Source organism: Amphiprion ocellaris, chromosome 14 (genome assembly GCF_022539595.1).
Source record: "Amphiprion ocellaris isolate individual 3 ecotype Okinawa chromosome 14, ASM2253959v1, whole genome shotgun sequence".
NCBI classification, from domain to species: Eukaryota; Metazoa; Chordata; class Actinopteri; family Pomacentridae; genus Amphiprion; species Amphiprion ocellaris.
In genome coordinates, this window is record NC_072779.1 from 2,595,648 (window position 1) to 2,616,974 (window position 21,327).

General features: G+C 37.0%; 1 protein-coding gene across 1 annotated transcript in view; it reads left to right on the forward strand.

Annotated features, from left to right (window-relative positions):
- Positions 1 to 20,222, forward strand: part of mybbp1a (MYB binding protein (P160) 1a) — a 37,998-nt gene extending 17,776 nt beyond the window's left edge. The window contains exons 18-27 of the mRNA XM_023292868.3: positions 1,167 to 1,340; positions 2,514 to 2,671; positions 5,056 to 5,190; positions 6,346 to 6,436; positions 8,178 to 8,309; positions 8,406 to 8,474; positions 11,693 to 11,806; positions 15,426 to 15,527; positions 15,621 to 15,745; positions 19,624 to 20,222. Coding sequence (XP_023148636.2) covers positions 1,167 to 1,340; positions 2,514 to 2,671; positions 5,056 to 5,190; positions 6,346 to 6,436; positions 8,178 to 8,309; positions 8,406 to 8,474; positions 11,693 to 11,806; positions 15,426 to 15,527; positions 15,621 to 15,745; positions 19,624 to 19,960 — 1,437 coding nt within the window. The 3' untranslated portion in view covers positions 19,961 to 20,222. The remainder of the gene's footprint in view (positions 1 to 1,166; positions 1,341 to 2,513; positions 2,672 to 5,055; positions 5,191 to 6,345; positions 6,437 to 8,177; positions 8,310 to 8,405; positions 8,475 to 11,692; positions 11,807 to 15,425; positions 15,528 to 15,620; positions 15,746 to 19,623) is intronic.
- The last annotated feature ends 1,105 nt before the right edge of the window (positions 20,223 to 21,327 follow it).

Consider the following 21,327-nt stretch of genomic DNA (forward strand, 5'->3'; position numbering starts at 1 on the left):
TCCTTTATTTATCTTCCTTTACACTTAAATCATGCAGTTTCTCCATGCAGTCCTCCTGCCTTAGTGTCTAATGTCGAGACGTTCAAGATTTCATTAGATTTTTTTTATTTATTCATTTAAAATCTTCTAAAATTGCAAACAAAATACAAGGAGACTTGCCGAAAAACTCACTAAACATTTGAAAAGTGGTATTCTCCAGGTAGTATATTACAAAAAAAATAAATTACGGCAATGTAGTAATTTGCATTTATCATTAGTTTTAAACTCATCAAAACATTCATTTAACCCTCATGTTGTCCTGCGGGTCAAACTGATATATATGGAATCATTTTAGATATTTTTAGGATTTTTTGGGAAGATTTTTACTCATTTTTTGAAAGTATTTACAAGAATTTTCTTGTCAGATTTGGGGGATTTTTTTAAAATAAAACTTTTAAGGGAAACTTTTAAGGAATTATTGGCATTTTCTTCCTGAAAGTTTTGCAAATTTTCTGAAATTTGGGGGATTTTTTGCTGAATTTTTGGATTTTTTCAGACGAGGAAAGCATATTTTTTGGTGCCCATAAGTGAAGACAGCAAGAGGGTTAAAATACGTGAAACCAAACACTGTTTTTGACACAATAAGAGCATGAATTCATGTAAAGTCTTTATGATGCAAGTAAAATAAAGTAGCAACAGAAACGCAAACAATGAAAAAAAACAAGCAGATTTCAAAATAGGTAATATTTAAAGCAATATCATGAAGAAAATTGGTGATTGGACCCCAGCTTATAGACCGTAGGTCGTCCATATGGAAACATGTGATGTCAAGGTTGTTTCAAACTTGTGTTAAGACAAATTCAAGAAATATAAAGGTATGGAATCCCTTTATTTGGACGCTCTGTAGAATATACTACTACTATATGTACTATACTGTATATATATATATATATATATATACTGTGAAATTTATTCGTACAGGAATGAGGAGGTCAAATGAGATGGGAGCTGTGTGTGAAACTGATAGTTCTCTCCATGAAAGTCATAAAAAGATGAGCTTCATTGATCTTTTTTGATAGCTATGAACAAATAATCCTTGATAAAGATGAGATGAGATTTTCCTCCCCAGCAGAAATGCGGCGTTTGGTTGTCATAGTAACGAGTCCTCTGTCCTGCTTCGTCTTCAGGCCACAGAGGAGGACGGCAGCAGCGACGAGGACATGGATGATGACGCCATGATGGAGCTGGACAAGAGTCTGTCGGCGCTGTTCTCAGAGCAGAAGAAGAAGACTCAGGCCAAGAAGGATGAGAAGGCCAAGCTCCAGAAGGAGAGGACGCTGGTCCGAGAGTTTAAGATCAAGGTTTGTTATCTTCTGCTTGTAAAGTAACATCTAAACCAGGGGTGTCCAACATGCAGCCCACGGGCCAAAACCGGTCCTCCAGAGAGTCCAGTCCGGCCCTCAAAGTGTAAAAATTACACAGAAGACATTAACTGCAGATTGGAAATTAGTAAAACTATAAATTTAAAATAATTTATAGACCACAACAATCATTTTGTGTGTCATTTTTGTAATATTTTGTCTTGTTTTTGTTGTTTTTTGTCTTGTTTTGTCTGACTTTTCCTGTCCGACTGTTGTTGCTTTGATCATAACTAAATGTTGTGTTCCTTTGTAGACACTCTGTGATCTGGAAGTTGTAATGTGGAAATGATAAACTGAGGCATATTACTGCTGAAATTTAATTTATTTTTCTGAAGAAACTTCAGGTTGTTTATAATGTTTTGTTCATTAAATATAAACATTTGAAGAAATTACTTTTTTGCAAAAAAACAAAGGAAAAATTTTGACTTTTACGGGTTAACCCTCGTGTCGTCCTGCGGGTCAAAATCGACCCGTTTTGAAGTTTGAAAATGTGAAAAAATAAAATATTCTCACAGTGAAACTTCTGATGTCCACATTTTCAACATTTTTGGGAAATCTTTGAACATTTTTTGGTGGAAATACAGAAATATTAAAAATGTTTCTTAAGAACATGCACATAAAAATCAACCAAAATCCAGCAAATTTCGCTGGATTTTGGTTGATTTTTTTGTGAATGTTCTTATAGAAAATATTAGAAGTTTTACTGATATATATGGAATCACTTTAGATATTTTTAGGATTTTTTGGTAGATTTTTACTCATTTTTTGAAAATATTTACAAGAATTTTCTTGCCAAATTTCTTTTATTTTTTTTTGAATAACACTTTTAAGGGGAACTTTTAAGGAATTATTGGAATTTTCTTCCTGAAGGTTTTGCAAATTTTCAGAAATGTGGGGAATTTTTTTGCTGAATTTTTGGATTTTTTTGAGACAAAGAAACAATATTTTTTGGTGCCTGTAAATGAGGACAACAGGAGGGTTAATATGCTGTAATTTAACTGGTCTGGCCCACTTAAGATCAAATTGGCTGAACTAAAATGAGTGTGACACCCTGATCTAAACACTTTACCTTCCTCCAGCCCCTAAACCTTCTCCGGTCTGTGTCTGCTGCAGGTGTTGGACCTGGTCGAGGTGTTCGTGGCTCGGCAGGCCGGCAGCCCTCTGGTGCTCGGCCTGGTGGAGCCTCTGCTGACCATCATCGACCGAGGGATGAGCTCCAACAGTGAGCAGCAGGAGCAGGACTTCCTCCGCAGAGCTGCAGATATCTTCAGGTAGAAACATCTCACCTGTAGGCTGAGCGGCACCAACAGCAGCTTTCTGTTAAGTTTTAATCCCCCTGCTGAACGTTGTGATCTGTACTGTGATATTTTTTTGCTTAGATTTATTGTTATATATGTGCTAAATTTTCAAAATAAAACTTGCTGGTGTTCAATTAGCTGTCAGAGTCAGAGATAGAAGGAATTTCTGATGGTTAAAATATCTACAGAAGTGAAGAATACCTGTAGGAGTGTCAACAAACAACTGGATCATCAAAATAAAGTTAGATTTAAACACTAATTCAACAAGTATAGTTTCCATCAGTGACTATCGGTGCTGGTTTTATATATATTTTAAAATGTGAGCGTGAAATGCATCTTATTCTGTAGTTTTCATAAAAGATGATGAGTTTGTGAGGTACTTGAAAAAACAAGTGTAAAACCTTACCTTATCTCTGTCATGAGCATAAACTAATAGGAACAAATGATATAAGGATTCATAATATAGTCAATGAAGACTGGATTTCTATATAATCATTCCATCAGTAATAAGAACATTGTTAATTCACTGAGGTATGAAATTTGCTTGAGAGAAAAAAAACTGTCTTCCTATTTATTCCCACTGAAATTTGCTCTGTCGCCTTATATAAAATAATGTATATTTAGAAGGTTGACTAGTGATTAGTATCATCAGAATGAATCAAATCTAAGCTTAAAATTGTAATATCTCATAAAGATCAGTTTATTCTGCGTGTCTGCTTTAAATATTGGCCCAAAGTACAGACAAACTTGCAAAAAACAAACAAACAACCTCTGAGCTCACAGGTGTAACTTTGAAACTATGACTGACTCAACTGAGAAAAAAAATGAGGGAATTTTTTTCTTAACTCCAGGCTGTGTTTACACAGAGCAGATAGGAAACAAATTGGAGACACTGAGAGAAAAACAAAAGCATACTTGATTAATAACAGAAACGCAGCACGGCTTGAAACTGGTGATGGAAGATGAATCCACTGCTGCAGACCACGAGCGTTTATAAAACTGTAACTGCAAGTAATTCCTACTTTTTATAGAAAATTTTAATAGTTTGAAGACATTCCATAGTCATTTTGGACCCATTTTTAGTCATTCTTTTCAACCCTTCTCAGCCATCCTAGACTATTAACTCGTTTTGGACAGATTTTGAACAGTTGAGGAGGATTTTTGAGCAAGTTCTGGACAAATTTGAGTAATTTGTAGTCATGTTGCACATATTTAGGGTGATTTTTGACATATTTTAAGAACATTTTGAGAACACATTTATTTTATGAGTCATTTTAGACATGTTTTTATTATTTTTAGTCATTTTTGGAACCCTTCTCAGCCATCCTAGATGTTTAACTCATTTTGGACAGATTGTGAACAGGAAAAGAGAATTTTTGAGCAAATTCTGGACAAATTTCTAATAATTTTGGACAAATTTTATTTATTTATTTATTTTTTTAATTTAACCTTTATTTAACCAGGAGAGATCCCGTTGAGATTAAAAACCTCTTTTTCAAGGGAGTCCTGGCCAAGATAGGCAGCAGCAAACACAAAACCCAGTTATGAATTTACACAGTTAAGACATGATTAAAATACGAAAAAGAAATTTAAAAAAAATAATAATAAAAAAACAAAAAAAAACAATAATAAGTGTACAAGCAAGTTATTAAAAACACGTGCAAGCTAAGGAAATGGCCTCAAGAACTCGCAGTTTTGATTTAAAGGCACTCAAAGAGACTAACTCAAATGTGGAGATTTGTTAAAGATTTCTGTATCATTGCCAGATAGCGGCACAGTGTCACTGTAACCATGACAACAAGTGAACACTACATCAGCTGCCTGCTGATGATCACATGATTGTGATCCTACTACAAATCCACCGCTGAGGACTTATCAGGACTTATCCATCAGAAATGATTCAAGGAACAACTGATTAAATTGTGAGGGTGTTTCTGAGTTCCATCAATTCCCGCCACCCGCTACATATTTAGGTCACGTGATTCGGTATCCGTACATAACGTACACATGCAGAACACACATCTGTACTCAGCGCAGCGTCATTTTGTTTGCGGGTACATCTATATTAAATGTTGCCATGATTTGTGATCATCAATAACTAATAAACAAATGCTGCATTTCTGACAATGCCATATGAGGAATGAGCAGCCTTGGAGGAGGACTGTGCATCCAAACAAGTTGGTGATGTGGAGCCCTAAAATCTATAACAGACAGAAACATGTACGGATAGAAATGAGATCAGCTAAATCAGGCATTTCAAACCTCTGTGTTTTTGGGTTGGATGATGTGAAGATTTATTGATATTTTTCCTTTTAGTAAACCCATATGTTGCCTGTTTTGTTGTGTTTTTTCTCCAGGAATCAGCTGTGCAGGTCTAAAGTTTACTGCAGGACCGCCGGTGACAGACAGGGGGAGCTCCATGACCTGCTGGACAAACTGATGACTAAAGCCCAGAAGCTGTCCGACTCCTCCGTCTGCCTCTACTACTTCAGGTGCAACATTAGCGTGGGGTGACCGAGCTGCAGAGAAAACGATGCTTGACTTCCTCACACACTTTAATATTTATGAATGTGTGATGAAACAGGAGTTCATTAATCCTCTGTAATGTCATGTGGAGAAAACAAGCAGCAGATACAGACAGAAGAATGAAATACTGCTCATTTAGAATCCAGTTTGTAATCAGATGTAGCAGAAAAGCAGCAGATTGTATGTATAGACAGATAGATTATAGATAGACTATAGATAGATTGTAGATAGATAGATAGATAGATTATAGATAGACTATAGATAGATTGTAGATAGATAGATAGATAGATTATAGATAGACTATAGATAGATTATAGATAGATAGATAGATAGATAGATAGACTATAGATAGATAGATTATAGATAGATAGATAGACTGTCGATAGATAGACTATAAATAGATTGTAGATAGACTATAGATAGATAGATAGATAGACCACAGATTATAGATAGATAAAAGACAAAAAACTGTATAAACTCTATATTTCTAGGTGTGTATTGTGTCGTTGTGTGTTTTGCTGTGTATTTCTAGATGTGTATTGTGTTGTGTGTTTTGCTGTGTATTTCTAGGTGTGTATTGTGTCGTGTGTTTTGCTGTGTATTTCTAGGTGTGTATTGTGTCGTTGTGTGTTTTGCTGTGTATTTCTAGGTGTGTATTGTGTCATGTATTTTGCTGTATATTTCTAGGTATATGTTGTGTTGAGGGCTGCACAGTGGTGTAGTGGTTAGCACTTTCACCTTGCAGCTAGAAGATCCCTGGTTCGCGTCCCGGCTTTCCCGGGATCTTTCTGCATGGAGTTTGCATGTTCTCCCTGTGCATGCGTGGGTTTTCTCCGGGTACTCCGGCTTCCTCCCACAGTCCAAAAATATGCTGAGGTTAATTGATCATTCTAAATTGCCCGTAGGTGTGAATGTGAGAGTGATTGTTTGTCTCTGTATGTAGCCCTGTGACAGACTGGTGACCTGTCTAGGGTGTCCCCTGCCTTCACCTGAGTCAGCTGGGATAGACTCCAGCCCCCCCCGCGACCCTAATGAGGATTAAGCGGTGTATAGATAATGGATGGATGGATGGATGGATGTTGTGTTGTTGTGTGTTTTACTGATGCTTGCTGTCCTTGCAGTGCGTCTCTTTACGTGGTCAAAGTGCTGAGAGGAGCTCCTCCCGCTGAGACCACAGACGAGCCGGCAGCAGGAAGAGCTGCAGCGACCGACGTATGTTTGCTCTCATTGATTTCATCCTCTGTTAGATTTCACTCGTCTTAACCTCCCTAGTGGCAGCTGCTGGATTACTGGACAGTAGTCAGGAGGAAGTAAGACCCAGAAATAGTCGCCTAATAACAACATGTGTGGTGTGTTTTACCCACAAGTCATGCAGAGGCCAAACCAGGCTTTTATTTTGCTTTTAGGTCACAAGGTTGTCGAGCAGACAGACTGGTATTAAATATTTACGCTGTATGCTAGTGCTACCGCTCTCTCAGATTGTCTGCAGCTTTGCACCGCATAACTTCCGCCTCTTTTCCTGTGTTTTTACTGGGTCAGGAAGTGGCCTGGATACATCGGCCCCTTTTAACTCAGATTTTCTTCTTCACACAGATTCATTTTCTTTTTCTTTTTGAAAGCAATGTTGCCAAAAAAAGTTGTAGTTGCAGCTTCTTAAATGTGAAGTTTGATAGATAGATAGATAGATAGATAGATAGATAGATAGATAGATAGATAGATAGATAGATAGATAGATAGATAGATAGATAGATAGAGAGAGATAGACAGAGAGATAGATAGACTATTGATATATTGATTGATTGATAGATTGCTCGATAGACTATAGATAGATAGATGGATAGATAAACTATAGATAGATGATAGATAGATAGACTAGATATATTATATATAGATAAAATCTATAGAAATACTAATTGTATTAAAAGTCAATAAACAGTATTTACACCTTCCAAGGCACCGTTATATGAAAGCAAAGTGAATATCTTTGGGTTTTCAGGTATTCTTTGCTGCATTTTATTGACTGTGTGATTAATCAAGATGGTACTGGAATTAATTTCTACTTTCAGCCCTAATTTGTCGTTTAAATTCTCAATATGAAGGCAGAAAGCTCAGAATCAGAGTCCACTATATATAGATTCTTAATGCATGTTGCCACAGTTACCTGCAGGAGGGTGATTCAGTCAGATGTTTTCATTACCACAGAGAAAAGTAGGCCATAAATAGTCTGTTCTATCCATCTGTGCACACCAGTTTAGTTTCTTTTGATATGTTTGTCTGCTTCTGTCTCTTTTTAAAACTTTTTTATGATTAACCAAGGCTTTGTTTTGTCCAAGTGTCCCTTTGCACCATGAAAGCAATCCAGATGTTGAGCATTTTCTTACAGAATCACATACAAAAGAAAATGCACATGTATGTTTCAATCTCCTGCTGTTATCCTATTATTATGAGACACACAGTTCGCTCTAATTCTTCAGTTAGCTGCTGTTTATTTTATGCAGAAGAACAGGATGCAGTGAGGTGATAGTAACTTTATTTATAGAGCGCATTTTTGAAAGCAGAGTTTAAAAAGCACTTCGACAAACAGCAGAAAAATGGGATTATTAGAGTTTTGCAACAGAAAGAAAAGCAGAGCAGATTATTTATTACTACTATTATTATTTTCTTCTGTTTTTTAGTTGTTTTTGCTCATCTTTTTTCTATATTTGCATTTTACTGGGTTAAGATGCATTTTTACATTCAGTTTTTTGCAGTTACTTTTGTAGTGTTGAATACAAATACTTTTTATTCTATTCTTGCAATATTTATGCATGAAGTAAAAATGTTCATGAAAACAGGTGGACAGAAAATGAAGCAGCTAAATGGAATTCATCCATCATTTACAGCCGTGCTTTTCTTCTGTAGCATCAAATAATAATCTGAAGTCTGTTGTGTTGTTTACGTTGTCTGTGTGCAGGTTGAGTTCATGGGGAATGTGGACGTAGATCGAGTCTCCACCGTCTTCAGAGACGCTCTGAGCTCCTTCATGAGTCGGAGGAAGAGTCCACTGACCGCCCAGATGTTCACCGACTTGTTCTCCAGATTCCCTGTGAGTTCGACCAAACATGTTACTTCAGATCACCATGGAGACGCGAGCAGAGTCTCTGCAGCACTACCTAGCATGTGTTTTCTGCTGTTTTTTCAGGTTTTATGTGTGAAGCTTTTGGACACAGCAGTGCAGAACATCACATCTGGGGTCAGAGATCATCAGCAGGTACAGATTTTTATTTGTGCTTCCATCCTGCAGCCAAATCCTGAAGGACAAACAAAAAAGGCACAAGTGGAGGAAACGGAGCTGAAAGCTGCCAAATTGAATAAATAAGCCTCCAGTTCGTGGACTACTTACCCGTCATTACTTTGGGCAAAGCGGCACAAAAGTAAATTAACAGATTTCTCAGTGCTATCTACTAGAGTTATGCCTCAGATGAATTTGTGCTTTTCAAACTCTGATTGGTGTTGTTGTTAATAACCTGGATGTGTTTCTGACTGAGATCATGGGTTTGGATCCTGCAGCTCTGGAGTTATTGTGCCATATGGCTTCTTAAGTGTTAAAAGAAAATGCTGGTGATGTTCTGTATTTATGATTTTGTCAACAAATCCCATAAAAATGTGAAAGTCAACTCTTTTTTTAGTGGCTTTCTGACTTTGCTGCTCTAATGGAGGCATAAATCTGTAAAAACTGCTCACAAATGTATAATATCCATTTTATAAAGGCTCAGTGATTTCATCTAACAGCTGAAGTAAACATACATTAGTTTTTCTGCTGTGGATTAATTCAGTGTTAGTATTTACTGCAGCAGTATGATCACAAGAAACATGCCACTCAATAATGTGACTTTGATGGTTATTAGACGACTATGGAGCTCTAGAACACAAAGTCTGTACATAAAATCTATCTATTGTTGGTTTTGGTGTTGAATTTCACCAGTCATAGCATTTAAAGAGTTACTTTTAACAACAGGACTTATGATGAACACAGTCAAAGTCAATACAGTCACTACATTGCCTGTCCAAAAACATATAGTCTCCACCTAGATTTAACTAAGCAAATAGGTAAGATCCTTCCATTGGATAATTACTGCAGTAATGAAACAACTTCTTTAACTCTAGCTGATGCAGGGAGGAGCTTCTCTGTTCTTAAACTACCATGTTGGAAGACATATCCTGTGGTCATGGAAAGGATGTTAATCTGTCTCAGAAGGATCACATTATTGACCTGCATCAAGCAAAGAAAACAACTGAGGAGATGAAACTACTAAAATCAGGTTAAGAACCGTCCAACGCATTATTAAAACCTGAAGGATAGTGGAGAACCATCATCTTCCAGGAACAAACTCTTAGATGATCGTAGGAAACCATCACTAGAACTCACAGCTGTTTAATAGTGAAAGTAAGAACATTTCTACATGAAGAAGGGAATTCAAAGGACTGGGACCAAACAGCTGTAGCTCTAAGAAAACCACTGATCAGTGAGGATGATCAGAAAAAATACTTCTATCTATCTATCTATCTATCTATCTATCTATCTATCTATCTATCTATCTATCTATCTATCTATCTATCTATCTATCTATCTATCTATCTATCTATCTATCTATCTATCTATCTATCTATCTATCTATCTATCTATCTATCTATCTATCTATCTGACTGAAGAAGGTCATGTGATCTGATGAGTCCAGATTTACCCTGTTCCAGAGTGATGGGGGCATGAGGGTAAGAAGAGAGGCAGATGAAGTGATGCTCATCATGGCTAGTGCCTATCAGCCTGTGGGGGTTCGAGTTATGATCTGGGGTTGGTCAGGTTCAGCAACGTTATGTTCCCAAAGAATGAGGTCAGCTGATACCTGAAGATACTGAACGACAAGGTCTTTCCATCCATGGAGTTTTTCTTCTCTGATAGCATGGGGATGTTCCAAGATGATGATGCCAGGATTCATGGGGCTCACATTGAAAATGAGTGGATCAGGGAGCATGAGATGGATTGTCCTCCACAGAGTCCAGACCTCAGCCGCCCTGAGGATCTTTGGGATGTTCTGGAGAAGACTTAGTGCAGCAGTCCGACTCTCCCATCATCAATATAAGATCTTGCTGAAAATTAATGCAACTCGACAGAAATAAATGCTGTGACGTTGCAGAAGCTTATTGAAACGATGCCACAGTGACTGAATGCTGTAATCAAAGCTAAAGGCAGTCCAACAAAATATTAGTGTGTGACTTTTTTTTTTAGACTGCACCTAATTTAACTTTTGCTGCCATCCTCCTGATTTAGTCTCCTTGTGCAGCGATACTCCGCTCCCAGTGCTCCTGCAACATCAGCATCCATCTGAAAGTCCCGTCTGTGAGCATTTCAAACACACGTTGAACCTCCAAAACTGTTTAAAAACATCCAAACTTCAGCTCAAATTTAAGTTCAAAGAGGACAAAGAAGTCGTAGTTGGTTTCTGATGAGTAGAGCTTTTAATCAGTGCAGTCAGGTCATGATTCAGGTCATTAGGACACTAGACAGATGTTAGAAATCAGCCTTCATGGTCTGAGTCTCAGGAACAGATTGACGGTGAACAACCACATAAATAAAGATATACTTTCTTCAGTCTTGGACTCTTCTGACTCCAACGCTGCTCTTTGGTCTCTGGGTTGTAGTTGTTGATCTAGAGTTTGAGGTTCATAATAAAATTCCAAATGCTCACCTGCCAGCGGTCAGAACAAGTCTTCCAGAAGGCGTTCCTGGATGTTGCAGGATCACTGGGAGCAGAGCGTCACTGCACAGGAAGATTACATATTAAAACAATCTCTTGATCACGCGTCGTATAGTCTGAAATCTCGGCTCCCAGTCATTTCAGAAAATCCCTTTTTGAGTAATTTAATTTGCCGGTCTGCATCTAGAATGAGAAACAAACCTGGATTAAGCAAAATATTTCAAGAAATACAGTAAATAAAAAGCATTTCATCTCTTTGCTGTGCACCAAACTACTGAAAGTATCACCTGCATTCTTTTAGCTTTTCATTTTGTTGTTTGTTTTTGCAGGGAAATCACACCAGAGTTAGCAGCTGATTTATATCTGGTGTCACGTGGCAGGTGCACAAAAAAACTACCACAGAACAATAAGTGCAACACATAAAACAACACAAAACCTAAAGAGTCGTCAGTGTGAGATAATAAATAGAATCAGTAAATGCAATAAATTAAAGGTGCTGACTGGTTTTAAACACTGCAAAGCTTCCTGAGTCTCTAATATTTGTGGGGATTGAATTCTCCTTCTTCCCCGCTGCTTTAACTGAGGCAGAAGTTGTCTTTGTGAGCTGCAGTTCTGTATGTTTAAGGAAATCTCAGATGAGCTTTTGTGAACTTCTAACTAAACTAAACCAAAGCTCCTCGGAGCTCTGTGTGCATTGGACTTCCTTCTTAAAGCTATTATTGTGTGTGTTCAGGGTCAGGCGTGTGTGCTGGTGTTGCGGGCGATGCAGAGCCGGGAGGTCCAGCAGCTGCTTCATGGAGCTCCGTGGATGAAGCTCTGTGGGAACGTCATGGATCAGCTGGCAGCGGTGAGTCCACACAAGTCTGTTTTAGAGATATACATCACTGGACAGAATCAGGATATTTACTCCGTCTAGGAACACGGCAGAGTTATGTGACGACCTGCATATGTTTGTCTGTCTGTTCGTTTGCAACTTTACTCAAAAACAGACTAACAGATTTGGATGAAATTTTCAGGGAAGGTCAGAAATGACACAAGGACCAAGTGATCAGATTCTGGCAGTGATGCAGCTTATAGTCTGGATCCATGGATTTGTTAAAGATTTCTGCATCATTGCCAGATAGCAGCACGGCGTCACTGTAACCATGACAACAAGTGAACACTACATGATGACATGATTGTGATCCTACTGAGGACTTATCAGGACTTATCCATCAGAAATCATACAAGGAACAACTGATTAAATTGTGGGGGTGTTTCTGAGTTCCATTAGTTCCCGCCACCTGCTACATATTTAGGTCACATGATTCGGTATCCGTACATAACGTACACATGCCTTTACTCACCGCAAGGTAATTTTTTATTAAAGATTTCATCTGTCAGAAATGATAAGACTGAGCAGCCTTGAAGGAGAACTGCTCTCTGAGTGTTTTTCTTGTTGTCTAGTTTGATCCTCTGAACTCTAGATGTTTCTGGGCATTTTATTTCATGTCTGTCACATTTTTACTTACTTTGGATCATTTCACTGCAATATAAAGTCTTGCACCTCTATAGAAACAGAAAAATCATGACTAGAAGTGGAGAGAACTTAAAAAAAAAAAAAAGTTTTCTGTGGAGTCTGACAGATAATGCCATGAATTATTAACAGAAAAAGAAAAAAAATGTTGGATTTTTTTGATTACTTGTTTCAAAAAAGTTGAACAAAAATAAATCAACATGTACAACATGTTTCTAAGTGTGTAAAAGTTGCTCTGCATAAAATACATAATTTAGTATTTACATTTTGAATTTGTTTCCATACAAGGCTGCATCTTGTAGTATCTGCTTTGTGTGAACACATCCTTCAGTTCATCTGAAAAATCCTTGAATTTTCGTCACTAAAAACTTTCCTGTTGCATCCAGGAGTGTTTATTTTTTAGTTTTTTAAAGAATCTGATCTGAATAGATGATTTATTTTGCTATTAAACATATAGAATTATAGGATTTTTGAGGAAATAATTGAATTTTAAGCTCAGATTTTGGTCATTTTTTCCTGTAGAATCACTGGAGAGTAGTTCAAGAACCACTGGAAATTTAAAACTTCAATGATTTTTTTCAGTTTTTACTGTTTCTGGCTGATAAATGGTGTCGTTTTTCTTACAGATATCATGACTTTCATACCCACCGAAGGTTTATATGTGAACTTTTGTACTGTCACTGCTCTAAAATTTCCCTAAAAAGCTATGAAAAATCCCACTGGATGCTTCCTGCACGGCAACAAACAGCAGACAGACACAGTTAGATCAGCACGTAAACATTAGCAGCTAAAGAGGCTGCTGTTTTTTTCAGGAGTTAGCAGAGAACAGAAATGGAGCTGAACAGGGAGGGAATAATGGACTAAAATTAATGCTAATGGCGCTAAACATCTGCTCGCCAACACATTTACAAAATCAACTTTCTGAGATGGATATGTGAGTGGAGCTGCGCCACTTCCAATCGTTTCAGGAAAGAGTTTTAATTCACACACTTGAGATTCTTTTGTCGATCGTTGTTGGTCAGGACGCACTGATCCCACTTCGTCTCCATCATCCAAACCCTGTCAGAGCTCCCTGTTCCCAATTTAAATTCTGTAAACTTCTCCTCGTGGACCTGATTAAAAGTCATATTACGGCGTGTCTAATAGCACCGAGCTGCAGCTGCACATCATGTCTTCGCTGTAAGTAGACACGTCGGTACGCCGGCGTGCTCTCGGCTTGTTCACATTTTAATTGTATTATTCTGGAAGGCTTATGAGATTGCATCGTGCTGTGATAAATGATGATTAGAGCCTCCGCTGTCCTCTGCGTGTCCTCTGGAGAGCCCAGGGTGAAGACATGCTTAATTGCGAGTTTCTGCAAATCTTGGCCAAACACTGCACCCCTCGTCCCGTCAGCTCCTCCCACAGAGAAACAAACCTTCAGAACAACACCGAAGTGTTCCTGAATCTCTCAGCTAAATGTGTGTCTCATGAGGTGTTCATTCAGCTTTATTGGACAGTTTTGCTCATATTTTAAAATGCTTTTCTGCTTGAAGTTGTCCTACCAGAAATACATGGTCAGTATATAATTGAGGGACTTTTAAATGTTTTTTATGTTCATTATGATCATGTCTTTCCAAATTCCAGAATTATTTCCTATTAAAACAGTCATTTAATAAAAAATGACGGGATATCACGAAAATGTCAACTATGATACAAAAAGTCCCACAAGTATGTATTGACCCGTCAAGAATGACTTGAAAATTATCCAAAATCACAGAAAATTAGTCCAGAATGACATGAAATTTGTCCTAAATTACTTGAAAATTGTCCCAAAGATACAAAAATGATCCAAAATGGAGATAGACGATCCAAGCTGACATAAAACTGACATAAAAATTGTCCAAAATGAGTCAAAACTGGTCCAAAATGACTTGAAAATGATCCAAAATTATGGAAAATTATTCCAGAATGACAGGAAATTTGTCCTAAATGACTCAGAAATTGTCCAGGTCAATCTATAATTGAGGGATTTTTGAAGTCTATTGAATATATCTTGCATATATTTTTATTAAAAGTAACAAAACTAGTGTTTTTTATGTTAATTATAATGTCTTTATAAATTCCATAATTATTTATTATAGAAACAATCAGTTATTAATAAAAAGTGACTGGATATCAATAAAATGTCAACTATTTTACAAAAAGTCCTGCAGTTATATATTGACCCATCTAGAATGACTTAAAAATGATCCATAATTACAGAAAATTAGCCCAATGACAATGAAATTTGTCCTAAGTGACATGAAAATTATCGCAAAGATACAAAGATGATCCAAAATGACTAAAAATTTGTCCAGCATAATTCGAAAATTGATGAATTTTGAGAAATATTACAGTTGAAGCAGGTATGTGTTAAAACAACTTGTTAATTAATGCATAGGAAAATTAATGAAAAGCACAATTTTTTTGAAGTCTTATTTGAAGTTTTATTTAAAACTGAAGAAAGAGAGGACGTTTATCAGAGAGACAATAAAGAAATGTCTATTCTTAATTTGTTTCCATTTTTTCTTGATCATAAAGACTAAACAGATCAATAAATAATATTGATAAGAAATGTAGTCGTGTCCCAAGCAGAGACGTCTCAGTTATGGGACATTTTGTGATGCATTGTGAACAAAAAACAAACAATGACCTGCTTTTTCATCTGAATTTCTGCCTTTATATCTAACTAATTTTAGTTTAAAAAAAATGTTTTTCTAACATGTAATAATTGATGTTTTGGTAGTTTTGTGTCCTTAAGTCACAGCAGTAAATGAACATTTGTGTTTAATTTGGATCAATAAGCTCAGCATCAGTGATTGGAATCTGTGCTGATATCAATCAATAGATCTGATCAGTGTCTCCCAGGTGGTTAGAAATGCAACAACAACATGAATCTTAGTCTAATTTCAGCGTCTTCTTCCCGCAGAGTCTCCAGAATGTCGGCCAGGCTGAGAGCAAAGTGGTGAAGGAGAAGGTGGTGAAAGTCCTGGAGCTCTGTCAGTTCGTGGTGAAGCAGGTTCACCATCAGGTCGGTGGTCTGAGTCCAGATGGACCATGAGAGGGTTTAGATGATGTGGTTTCAGTCCAGACTGAGTCTCTGCTGTCTGTCTGTCCTGTGCAGAAGCTGTCCGTGGACATGGATCCTCTCCAGAACGTCCTGCAGCCGCTGACCAGCAGCATCGCCTTCAAGAAGACCGGCAAGCTGGAGGACACCTACTGGGCCGTGATGAAACACTTCGGAGTCACGTGAGTCTCTGAGGGGTTTAAATCTGGAGACAGGAGTCAAGTTTCTGCAGAAATCAGGCTTTCTAACTGCCTCATAAACGCTCACGGGGTCTAAGGATCAGACTAATTCCTGGGTTGGTTTTCTGTGGGTCAGACGAGGAAGAATCTGGGGTGATGATGACAGTTGGTCAATATTTGTGCAATACTTCTGCCACTGAAATGGAAATGCTCTTTTAAGATGCATTTTACATTGAATTTTTTGCACAAAATTACTTTTTTAGTGTTCAGTACAATCTTTTTATTTTTTCCCCGTATGGTTATTATTTTTCAAACTGTTTCCACATAAAAATCAACTTTAAGGTCAAATTTCTGCCGTTTTGAAACCCAAAACTAACTTTTGGTTCTTAATAAAACAAGTGTTTTCTCTATAAGCTGCTTCTGAAACACTGAACTGTATTTCGGTCAAGCAAGAAATTTGTCTACTGGGTCCTGACAGTTTGACCAAACAGTACCTGATTGACAAGGTGGAACCATTTTGGTGACAAACAATCAAACATGTGGTCTGGTGGGGAGAACAAACTTTTGGGACACGGTGTTTTGGCGTTTGGGAACAGACGGGAGCAAAAACATGCTATTTTGACAAATATAGATGGATAGAAAGCAGAACTAGGCAGCTTCACAGATAAGAACATTGTGATTGAGTCTACAGGTGGACAAGGCAGACCGTCCAACTAGAGCTGAGATTTAAAAGCTTTTGGCTCCGTGGTTCGTTTATTTCCAACTGAATCAGTGAACATCAGTATAAAGTCGGATGCTTGATGCTCCTCTTTTATTAAATGTCATTCATGATTGCCAGGACTCCAAACACCAGCCACCATACAGAAGTGCATATTTTCACATTTCCAGCCGTTGGACTGTTGTCTAATAGTCACTACTCTGCTCGGTCCTAAACGTTGGTGCATTAAATCACATTTCTTGTGTGAGTCACGGAGTGCAGACTTTTCAATTTGTCTTAACCTGCATTACTGATGCTTGACTCCACGTCCTGATTTTCTTTTTGTTTCTTTTTCTTTTGGTCTGTGTGAGTCGGAGCTTTAGAGCCGACGATGGCAGGACGGCCAGTTAGGGCTTTAGTCAGGTTTTTTATTAAATAATTTTGAATACAAGGATGCACCACTACATGTATTGATCTTCGTCTCAACCAGACGCTGCAACACTTTTTCTGTCTCCAGTCTGAAATGTGCACGAGTAAAAAAGACAAACTTAAAAATGGCCAAAATATTCACATGCAGAAGAAATCTAGCTGTAAAATTGGAATAATTTATACAGTAAGGTTTAAATATGTTGAGAAAACACCATCTTAGAGTCATCTCACAGAAGAAACACGAGCTTTCATGGTGAATTTTTGGTTTGTCGTTTCGTAGTTGGATACATTAAACCTATAGAAGCTTTCCAACACACCAACAGTCTGCTGCCTTAAGAATAACTTCTCCTAAGACTCTGAACTCTGTCCGACCTGGTGCTCAGCCCACTCTGTTCTCTGATTCTCGGCTGCTGTCGTCTCTCCGAAGACGTTCAGCTGCAACATGAAGGTGAAACTGAGGTTGGGTCGCTCTGATTAACTTTACATGAAGCTTTAGGTAACAATGCAACCCTGGAAAGGAGTGAATGTTTAAGCAAATGTTTATGCTTAGAGGATACAATGAATAAATGATTAACTTTATTGCCCAGTTTAGTGCATTTAGACATTTCTTTGTTTTGTAGCTGCAGGACAGTTCGTGTAGTTCGACCTTTGTGCTGCATTTTTATCCAGAACCTGCTGCACCAAAGTCCATTGAAATGAACCAGAGAGGTTTTGTCATTTATGCAGAGCTGCTGTAACATTTAAAAGCCAGACTGGACGCGTACCCCAGATGTCTGTAATTCAATTCCTCCTGGTCAAAAAGAACATTTCAGACATCCACAATGTCATTCCTGCAGGACGGATCACGTTCATGTGTCTGGCAGGTTTCTCATCACACAGATCTGCAGAATGGGATGAATTCTGATGAGTTTCAACTGAAGGTTCTTATATCTACAGTTTAATTCTGACTTGTCATAATTATAACCCAAGATGTTATTAAATCCGTTCAATACAAGTCATCTATAAGATCCTTTATGCAGATCTTAAATTCAATTTAAACAAGGCACAGTCTCAAATTGCAATTCTGCCAAAGTCAAAATGTAATTACAGATATCTTGAGACTGAAACCATAACTGTATATGACGGTTGTTTTAGCGCCACGTAGGAGCCGCCTGAGGCCAAAAGTCTGGTAAAGTTTCACCTCGAGTCTAATAAACGAAGCTCCTGCTGATGAACTTTTCCTGTTTTGATTCATTTTCTCACTATTTTATCCACAACAGAAGCTGCCATCACTTCTGTTCAAATGCTTTAATGAACCAATGATTAAATATTATTCATTTTGAATCTATATTAATCGTGTTTCATTTTGCATGAACAAACAGACTCAAGACAGAAGAGTGTGTGTGTGTACATATATATGTGTGTGTGTGTGTGTGTGTGTGTATATATATATATACACACACACGTATGTGTGCATATATATACACACATACATATATATGTATATATATATGTGTATATATACACATATATATATACATATATATATATATACTTATGTATACATATATATATGAAACGTGATTAATATACATTAAACATTAATGATATTTAATCTAAATTAATCCACAGCGATCCTGTGATTAAACTTATTAAAAATGTTAATCGTTTGTCAGCACTAGTTAAAATGGTTTGTAATACACGGAGTCAGTGCTTGAAGACTGTCAGATATTCACTGTTTCCACTCGGGTTCTGACATTTACATGCATATCTAATGTCTGTCTGACCTGAAAACATGTAGACATTTACATTTACTGGTTGATGCTTCCTTATTAGTGTGTGAATTTGATGTTTAGTGTAAAAGAATTGTAGATATCTGAGCAGAAATATGATGAATTAGAACATAAGAAAGATTTTCAAGTACGAGGACAAATGTCAAGTTCTTCCTGATTCAGATAAACCTTAACCCTGTCTTTTAAAAACTGGTAGGATTATACCATTTACCAGAGCAAGAACTTCCAACTTTCCAACGTTACCTGAACTGATCATCTGCTCCTCTGTCAGGAAACGTCACCAAATCTAAGCTTAAAATTGGGGACATTTAATCCAATCACGCTTTTCTTTGTGTCTCGTTGAAAAATTCACCAAAAATAAAGCGCTTATACTAAACAGATTTGGTGAAAAGCACAAAATTCTGTGTTTCTTGGTGCAACCATGAAGCCATTAGTGACTCGGCTATGACCAACAGTCACATGACAAAAATTCAGAGACTTTTCGGTTGAACTGCAGGCCGTGTTTGCAGAAAAGAGATATGAAACACCTATGAAAGCAAATAACTGTAAGTAGTGAAATATCTTCAGTATATTATGTGAAGTCACCATTTATTTCCAGTACTGGTAACACCTGGAGGCACCTGGAACAATGTTGGTTCTAGTTTTCTACATTTTATAAATTAGTTAATTTCATGAATTCTGGCTTTGTAACTGCGTCATAGAAGACACGTTTAAGTTCTCTCTACTTCTAGTCATGGTTGTTCTGTTTCCATAGAGGTTCAGGACTTTAGATTAAACTGAAAAATGAGTAAAAATATAACATAGAAAACATTTCACTTTATAATGGTTAAATTGATGCAAGGAACGCATTTGCTGATATTCTTGATTCGTTCTTTGAGCCAACTTCTCATCCAGGATTACTTTTAAAGCAGATTCCTGTTTTCTTTTCATCTTTTCAGTCTCTACAACCTTCATGTTGACCTCATTTGTGTTCACATTTGCAGGAAACCCAAAGTTGAAAAGACGAAACCTGACGGAGACGCCGACCAACAGGAAGCTCCCAAGAAGAAGAAAGGTTTTCTGCCTGAAACGAAGAAACGCAAGAAGCGTAATAAACCCGTCCTGGAGCCGGCAGGAGACAAGTCGACCTCCACAAACAAGCCGGGGGCAGACAAAGGACAAGCCAAAAAGAAACACGACCAGAAAGCTAAACAGAAGCGACCGGCCGACGGAGAGACGGCTTCACAGCTGAACCCATCAAAGAAGAGCAAAACACAGCCTGAGAACCAACCAGCCAAGAAGAAGAAGAAGAAGAAGAAACCCAAACAGAAGAAAGAGTGAAGTTATTTAAACGGACACAGAGAGGCTTTTTCTAATTCCCTTTTAAACCGGCTGTTTCTGTCTTTTGTCTGCCGTTTCAGTTCTGATGATGTTTTGATATATTTCTTTATTGAAAACCTCTGATGTGTGGGAGGTGAATTCAGACTGATTATTTTTCTAATGTGTGACTGCTGTTGATTAGAAAATGTCTCCAAGCTTAAATGTATTTCTCTTCCTGGAAATCCATCAGCTCTGAAAATAAACGAATGAGAAAAATGCTGCATGTGAACTCTTAAAAGCCCAGTAAAAGCTCTACAGACACAATAAAACTGGTCCTGATGCTCTAAAGCAGGGGCTCAAACTCATCTTAGTTCAGGTTAGTTCCACATTCAGCCCAATCTGATCTCCAGTGGACCGGACCAGTAAAATTTACACATTACAACTTCCAGATCACAGAGTGTCTACAAAGGAACACAACATTTAGTCACAGCTATCTGGAACTGAACCACATAGTATTTTAGTTTATGATCAAAATGACAAAAGTCAGACAAAAAAAAAGACAAAAAAACAACAAAAACAAAACAAGATATTTCAAAAATGAGACAAAATGACAAAAACAAGAAAAACAACCAAAAAATGAGACAAATGACAGAAAACAAAACAAAAAGAGGAAAATTTCAAAAAGTTACAAAGCAACAATAAATGGAAAAACGACAAAAATGAGACAAATGACAAAAGAGTGATTTCACAGTTGCTATTGCAAAAGAATGAAACATTTATAAAAACCCAGATTTCTTCTACATTATTTACAGTTTTGTGTGTTTTTCAGATAAATGTAGATTAATCCCCCTTTTCCTCCTGTGATTTTACTGAATATTATCTGTAACAAAAGAGGGAAATTATGTTCAATAACAATCATAAAAATTAGCATTTTAAAAACCTTATTATAGCTAAAAAAATTTTTTTAGTACAGTAAAACCCAGAAAAGAAAGAAAAAAGAATGAAATGTAATTTATAAAAATACAGATTTTTGATGTGGACATGTAAATTTATCTTCTTTTTTTTTTTTTTTTTTTTTTTTACTATTATCTAATTTAACAAAACAGGAAAAAAATCTTTAAAATAACTGAATTGTTTTATAAATGTGTTTGTTTTGTCCATTCTGAACTCCGGTAGATATAAAGTTCTCTTTCTAAATTAACAAGATACATTTTTAGAGAATTATGCACTTGACAAAATGAAATTAAATCATAATTTCTGCCAATAGATCCAATTAAATCATGCAAACTGGACCTTTAATAACTAGATGTACTTTTTGAATATAAATCTAATATTTTCTGAGTTTTAACTCTCCTTTTGCTCTATAACTGCATCATATTCTGCTGTTT